Below are 8,118 nucleotides of genomic sequence, written 5' to 3'. Positions count from 1 at the left end.
GTAGAATAGATTTAGCGTTAGTTGAAGAGGAAATCATTAGATACATAGACGGGATAAGACATCAAGGAAATAATTTAAGTGATCACGATAGTGTTAGGTTCAGAATCAAGATAGGGCGTGAGGAGGTAGGAGGAGGGATGTGGATATTGAATGCAGGGTACATTGAAGATGAAGAATATGAGATACAGATGAAGGATCTATTAAATAGGGAAAATGAGAAGATAGATGAGTATAAAAGAGATGGTGGATTAGATGATAGAATGGCGGAAAGATGGGAGAAAATAAAAGACCAAATCAAGTTAATTAGTATAAAATATAGTAAGAAAAGAAGGGGAAAGAAGAAGGAAGAAAGGGTGCTGAGAGAAAGATTGAGGGAAGAATTAGATAAGGCAGAAGATGAGGAAGGATACAGTATGGAAAAATATATGGAGGTTAAGATGGCACTAGAAAAATATGAGAGGGAGAAATGCAGAGGAGCGATTTTAAGAAGTAAGGCAAAATATGCATTAGAGGGTGAGAAATGTACAGGATATTTTTTAGGGCTAGAGAAAAGGAGACAAAGTAAAACATATATAAACAAAATGACTACAAAAGAGGGCAAAACAACAAAAGATTACGTAGAGATTTTGGAGAGAGTGCAAGAATTCTATGAAGAGTTATATAAGAGGGGAGGAGTAGACGAGGGAAGTATAGATGAAGTATTAGAAAGCGTAGGGAATATTCTAAATAAGGAAGATGGGGAATGGTGTGATAGGGAGATAGAGGAGGAGGAAGTGAAAGAGGCAATGGGGGGTTGAAAAGTGGAAAAAGTCCAGGGAGTGATGGGATCGGTATTGAATGGTATAAAACATAAGGAAGGGGTAGCACCCATTTTAGTCGAAGTGTTCAAGGATATAGAAAGAACAGGGACAGTGCAAGATAGAATGGTAGAGGAAGTGATAGCTTTGGTGTATAAGAAGGGGAATAGGTTGGATATAGAGAACTACAGACCAATCAGTTTATTAAATGTGGATTATAAAATATTGACTAAAGTTTTAGCGAACAGAGTGAAAAGAGTGATAGGAAGTATAGTGCAACCAACACAGAGTTACAGCATACCAGGCAGGGATATAGCGGACACAATAGGGACAGTTAGAGATGTGATAGAGTACATGAAATGAGATAAGAAAGGAGGAACAGTATTAGGGATAGATTGGAATAAAGCATTCGATAGGGTAGAACACACATATTTATTTAGGTTATTAGAGAAGTTTGGATTTGGGGTGAAAATGATAGGATGGGTGAGGAGACTATACGAGAAGGCAAAAAGTTGTATAAAAATAAATGGAGTGCTAACAGACAAGTTTAAGGTGGGAAGGTAAGTGAGACAGGGATGTCCCCTGTCTGCATTATTGTATGCCATTTCAGTAGAGCCTCTAGCCACTCTAATTAAGAGGGATAAAAGAGTAGTGGGTATTGAGTTTCCGTATGGAGGGATGTGTACTATAAACCGATATGCGGATGACACTACAATCACAGTGAGGGAAGGAAATAGTGTAAAAAGAGTTTTAGAGATAGTGAAGAGGTATGGGAAGGCATCGGGGCAAAAATAAATGTGGATAAATCAGAATTAATGTATATAGGGGAGGTAGAGAGGGTTGAGGTAGGGGTAAGAGTGGAGGAAAAATATATAAAAGTATTAGGGGTGTATTTAGGCGTGGAAAGCAAAGAGGCAAGAGATGTGACTTGGACCGGGGTGATTGACAAAATAAGAACAGTATGTGCAGCATGGAAAGGGAGGAAATTAAAATTAAATGGGAAAGTAACAGTAGTAAATAGTCTGTTGTTGTCAGTATGTGTGTATGTAATGAGTGTAATGGAAATGCCAGGGTGGGTGATGAATGAATTGAATAAAATTGTATGTGATTTTATAAGGGAGGGAAAAGGGGTGAAAATTGCACAGAAAACATTGGTGGGTGAGAGATGGGAAGGGGGCTTAAACTTGATGGACTTAGAAATAAAAAGGGCTGCAATGAGAATAAAAACGGTGATAAAATATATGGGAGGGAGATGGAATTATGGGTGGAAGGAATTCTTAAGGAAATATATTAATGACGTGGGAGGAATAGGGGATAATGGTTGGTATATGGGGCTTTAAGCAATCAATGACGGGAGGAATACCAGAAATATATCGGGAATTATTGGAGGCATGGAGGCAGTTCCTGCCCAAAATAGAGTATGAGTGTGAAGACATACATGTGATTAAAAATCTACCACTGTTTCTGAATGAAAAAAAATGTAATATAAAAATAAAACGTATGAATATACATTTATAGAAGGGGGCATAAAACAAGTAAAGGACATTTTGTACGAAGTTATTCCAGGATTTCTCAGAAATAACTGCATTTATGATTCTGTGTGTGATTTGGAAGGAATGGAGAATAGAGAGAAAGTGAATAAAATATATGAAAAAATTAAATCAAGTATACCCTTGCAATGGTCTAATGTGATTAAAAGTGAGTGTGTAACTAAAGTGGAAAAATGTATGCCGGAGATGTATGTGGATGATAATGGCGAGAAAAACTAAATTAAAAATATGAGTGTAAAGAATGTATACAGGAGACTAATTGTTGATGTTATAAAAGAGCCAGCAGCAGAAAAAGTGTGGAAGAAAGTATTTGAAGATTTGGATGTGAAAAAAATATGGTCGAGCTTAAATATAAAATACAACAGTATAGAGTGTGAGAACAATGACTTTCTGATAAGACATAATAGAATCTACACAAATGTGGTGTTAAATAAAATAAATGAGGTAAATGTGATGTGTGACGTGTGTGATAATGGCCATGAGTGTTTTTTACATTATTTTTTTGAGATGTGAGGCTTTGGTTGATTTTTTTGATTTTCTTAAAAGTCTGTTAATAGAAAACTGGGGTGTGGAAGTTGAGTCAGAGGAGGAATGGGGGAAATTTTTTCTGTTTGGAATTTCCGGGAAAAGGAAAAGAGTTGACATTTGCCTAATTAATTTTGTTCTGAGTCATGCCAGACTAGCAGTAGTTCTAAGAAGGAACTATTCACATTTCGAAGGGAGGAAGATAAAAGTAAAATATATATTTAAGTTAATAATACAAAGGGATGTAGAGTTGATTTGCAAGTATGGAGATAAAGAGGCGAAAGTTTTTTGTGAATACAAATAAGTTCATATATCAAGAGGTGGGGAACAAAATATGTTTCAATTGGTAAAAAGCAATAATTTCGTTGAGATTGGCGGTTGTAAATTGAGTAAATGTAAACATATTTGTGTGTATTTTATATATTTTTATTTTCTATTCATTGATTATTCAAAATTAAGTATATCAATTGAAAAATGAATCATACATATGTAACGAAGTGTGTGTATGTAAATGTGATGAAATAATGTAATTGAAAATCTGTGAATTGAAAGTGAAATGAAAAGATTAAAAAAAAAAAAATAAAAAAAAAGTCTGCGCCCGATCTTGTCTGATCTCGGAAGCTAAGCAGGGTCGGGCCTGGTTAGTACTTGGATGGGAGACCGCCTGGGAATACCAGGTGCTGTAAGCTTTAATGTTTTCTTCACTACTTATCTAATACACTGGCCTATAGAGTGGCTGATCTTTAAATAGCTCACTCTTTGTGGCAGTCCTTGCTTATGGCCATACCACCCTGAGGGCGCTAGAGAGCTACAGGAAGTGTTGGCTGCAGTTGGGAGAGGAAGGCTCTCCTCCATTTTGTTTTTCTGTTTGTGTTAGTTTGTGAGCTGTTTTGGACTTTAGGTTAGTTTTTTGTGTGGTTTGTCAATTTTAAACCACCTAACAGCAGCATTTAGCTGGCTGGAGGGTGGTTACCCACCTTTTTTTTTTCTCTTCGTTTTTGTTTTTTTGTTTTCTTACAATGGATGGATTAATGGATAACGACACAGGACCGGCTGGAGAGACACGAATGGAAAACGACACTGGACTAGGCGGAGAGACACGATCGGCAAATGACACTGGACTGGGAAATCGACTACGAGCTGGAAATGGAAAGAACCAAGGCACAAGGGAGAAATTTCTTCAAAGAAAATATCTAAAGGAGGCTACAGTGATTGTGAACGTAGAGAATGTGATCGAGGTGAGAGCGGAGGATATTATCAAGGCTGTATCAAAACAATGTGGACATGGGCAAATCTTGGCACTAAGGCCAAGACAAGGAAAGAAATAGGAACTGACAATGGAAAAAGAAGAAACATGTGACAAACTGACTGATGGACTGATAATAAAAAGGAGTGAACTGTGAGATTAAAAATTTGCAAAATAGAGACTGTTGTTTTCTTCATGCACCTGCCCGTCTATCTTGATGACAATGAAATTTTAGGGAAATTGGAAGGATGGGGAGTTAATCCCATTTCAAAGATTAAAAGAAGATGCTACCCGGGCACTGACATTGAGGATGGAACAAGGTTCCTAAAAGTGAGATTCCCCAAAGAAGTGGCATCGTTGCCATATAGCACAAAGCTGGAAACAGCGGAAGGGCCGCAGTATTTTAAGGTGATGCACAGCCATCAGGTGAAGACCTGTAGGCTATGTTGTTTCCTTCATGCACCTGCCCGTCTATCTTGATGACAATGAAATTTTAGGGAAATTGGAAGGATGGGGAGTTAATCCCATTTCAAAGATTAAAAGAAGATGCTACCCGGGCACTGACATTGAGGATGGAACAAGGTTCCTAAAAGTGAGATTCCCCAAAGAAGTGGCATCGTTGCCATATAGCACGAAGCTGGAAACAGCGGAAGGGCCGCAGTATTTTAGGGTGATGCACAGCCATCAGGTGAAGACTTGTAGGCTGTGCATGAGCCCGGGACACCTGCTAAAAGACTGCCCAGATTTTAAGTGCTACAAGTGTGAGGAGAGGGGACACTTTGCAAGAGATTGCAAGGCTGTCAGGTGCCCAGGGTGTCAAGAAGTTTTAAATAAATGTGAATGCTGGATGGAGGGAGAGGAAGGAGGTATGGAACATCAGTTGGATGGACAGGTGCATGAAAGAAACAGTGAGGAGGAAAGAGAAACTGATGAAGGACAAGAGGAAGAAGGATTGCAACAAAAAGAAACAGAAGGAGGAACAAGCAACCGAGAGGAAGGAGGAGAAAAAGTGAATAATGAGGATAAGGAACTGACAACAGAACAGGACACCCAATGGACAGAAATTGAAATATCGGACAGTTTTAAAAATCTTCGGGATAACGTGGAGCGTGATGGACAAGGAATGGATGATCAGAACAAAGAAATGGACAGTGAAGAAGAAACAAGTATGGACAACATGGAAAAAGACAGAGGGGTGAGAGGACAAATAAGAAGGAGAACATTAAAGGTAAAACCAAATGTGGAAAATGCAAGGAAAAAGAAAATGAAAAGTGTAAACAGATATGAAGTGTTAAGAGGGCTGGAGGGAGAAGATGGAGAATAATGGTTTTTAGGTATTTATTTTTCTTTTTTTTAATGGTTTTAAGTTGTGTTACTTTTAATGCAAGGGGACTGATGGATATGGGAAAATTTGAAAGAGTGAAAGAAAAATGCAAAGGTGAAGATGTTATTGCTTTGCAAGAAACAAATTGGAAAGAGAGTGTGATGATGGAATATAAAAAGAAATGGGAAGGGGATATTTTATATAACAATGGGGATGGAAGGCTTGGAAGAGGAGTGGCGTTTTTAATGAGAAAAGATGTCAATTATTTTCAAGGAGGCAAATAGTGGGGCAGTTTGTGTGCGAAACAAGAATTGACTTTATTTTATGTACGAGAAATGTGGAGAATTTTATAGAAAAGATTAAGTATGAAGAAACCAGTTTTAGCGATCACAAGTTTTTATTTTTTAAAGTAGACTGGAGTAAAGTGCATAGAGGACCGGGAGTCTGGATTTTAAATACAGCGGTTTTGAAGAATGAAGATTATGTTTTAAGTATAAAGGAGATCATTGAAAAGGAAAAAGGAAATGAAATGTAAATGACACTGGACTGGGAAATCGACTACGAGCTGGAAATGGAAAGAACCAAGGCACAAGGGAGAAATTTCTTCAAAGAAAATATCTAAAGGAGGCTACAGTGATTGTGAACGTAGAGAATGTGATCGAGGTGAGAGCGGAGGATATTATCAAGGCTGTATCAAAACAATGTGGACATGGGCAAATCTTGGCACTAAGGCCAAGACAAGGAAAGGAATACGAACTGACAATGGAAAAGGAAGAAACATGTGACAAACTGACTGATGGACTGATAATAAAAGGAGTGAACTGTGAGGTTAAAAATTTGCAAAATAGAGACTATGTTGTTTCCTTCATGCACCTGCCCGTCTATCTTGATGACAATGAAATTTTAGGGAAATTGGAAGGATGGGGAGTTAATCCCATTTCAAAGATTAAAAGAAGATGCTACCCGGGCACTGACATTGAGGATGGAACAAGGTTCCTAAAAGTGAGATTCCCCAAAGAAGTGGCATCGTTGCCATATAGCACGAAGCTGGAAACAGCGGAAGGGCCGCAGTATTTTAGGGTGATGCACAGCCATCAGGTGAAGACTTGTAGGCTGTGCATGAGCCCGGGACACCTGCTAAAAGACTGCCCAGATTTTAAGTGCTACAAGTGTGAGGAGAGGGGACACTTTGCAAGAGATTGCAAGGCTGTCAGGTGCCCGGGGTGTCAAGGAGTTTTAAATAAATGTGAATGTTGGATGGAGGGAGAGGAAGGAGGTATGGAACATCGGTTGGACGGACAGGTGCATGAAGGAAACAGCGAGGAGGAAAGAGAAACTGATGAAGGACAAGAGGAAGAAGGATTGCAACAAAAAGAAACAGAAGGAGGAACAAGCAACCGAGAGGAAGGAGGAGAAAAAGTGAATAATGAGGATAAGGAACTGACAACAGAACAGGACACCCAATGGACAGAAATTGAAATATCGGACAGTTTTAAAAATCTTCGGGATAACGTGGAGCGTGATGGACAAGGAATGGATGATCAGAACAAAGAAATGGACAGTGAAGAAGAAACAAGTATGGACAACATGGAAAAAGACAGAGGGGTGAGAGGACAAATAAGAAGGAGAACATTAAAGGTAAAACCAAATCTGGAAAATTCAAGGAAAAAGAAAATGAAAAGTGTAAACAGATATGAAGTGTTAAGAGGGCTGGAGGGAGAAGATGGAGAATAATGGTTTTTAGGTATTTATTTTTCTTTTTTTTAATGGTTTTAAGTTGTGTTACTTTTAATGCAAGGGGACTGATGGATATGGGAAAATTTGAAAGAGTGAAAGAAAAATGCAAAGGTGAAGATGTTATTGCTTTGCAAGAAACAAATTGGAAAGAGAGTGTGATGATGGACTATAAAAAGAAATGGGAAGGGGATATTTTATATAACAATGGGGATGGAAGGCTTGGAAGAGGAGTGGTGTTTTTAATGAGAAAATATGTTTTTAATGCAAGTAAATTAGTGTATAAAGATAAGATGGGGAAATGTATGGTGGTGGAAGTAAATTATGAAGGACGCGAACTGATTTTAGTGAATGTACATGCGCCAACAGAGGAGAAAGAAAAGAAAGAATTTTTTAATGTTTTAAGAAATATCGTAAACAAGTATAAGGAAATAATAATGATAGGGGATTTTAACACAGTTTTTAGTAAACAAGACATGGCAGAAGGCATGGTTTTTAAAACTGACACGGGGAGAAAAGAATTAAAAGCATTAATGGGAGAAAATAATATCATCGATGTGTGGAGAGAAAGAAATGAAAAGAAAAAAGAATTTTCAAGGAGGCAAATAGTGGGGCAGTTTGTGTGCGAAACAAGAATTGACTTTATTTTATGTACGAGAAATGTGGAGAATTTGATAGAAAAGATTAAGTATGAAGAAACCAGTTTTAGCGATCACAAGTTTTTATTTTTTAAAGTAGACTGGAGTAAAGTGCAAAGAGGGCCGGGAGTCTGGATTTTAAATACAGAGGTTTTGAAGAATGAAGATTATGTTTTAAGTATAAAGGAGATCATTGAAAAGGAAAAAGGAAATGAAATGTATAAAGAGGATAAGCGAATATGGTGGGAGAACGTGAAATATCTGGTAAAAAGGTTTACAATAACGTATTGCAAGTTAATTAATA

The 8,118-nt window shown here is 37.8% G+C and overlaps 1 protein-coding gene across 1 annotated transcript; it reads left to right on the top strand.

Moving 5' to 3' along the window:
- Positions 1-3,579: 3,579 nt before the first annotated feature.
- Positions 3,580-7,720, top strand: LOC107664529 (uncharacterized). Its single transcript, XM_016455121.1, has 2 exons — positions 3,580-3,982; positions 5,978-7,720. The coding sequence occupies exons 1-2, from the start codon at positions 3,892-3,894 to the stop codon at positions 7,174-7,176; spliced, it is 1,290 nt and encodes a 429-aa protein (XP_016310607.1). The 5' UTR covers positions 3,580-3,891; the 3' UTR covers positions 7,177-7,720.
- The last annotated feature ends 398 nt before the right edge of the window (positions 7,721-8,118 follow it).

The sequence above is a fragment of the Sinocyclocheilus anshuiensis genome, unplaced genomic scaffold (genome assembly GCF_001515605.1).
Source record: "Sinocyclocheilus anshuiensis isolate Anshui unplaced genomic scaffold, SAMN03320099.WGS_v1.1 scaffold511, whole genome shotgun sequence".
In the NCBI taxonomy this organism is placed as follows: Eukaryota; Metazoa; Chordata; class Actinopteri; order Cypriniformes; family Cyprinidae; genus Sinocyclocheilus; species Sinocyclocheilus anshuiensis.
The sequence above is the reverse complement of the archived record's forward strand: the minus strand, read 5'-3'. Positions and strand labels throughout refer to the sequence as shown.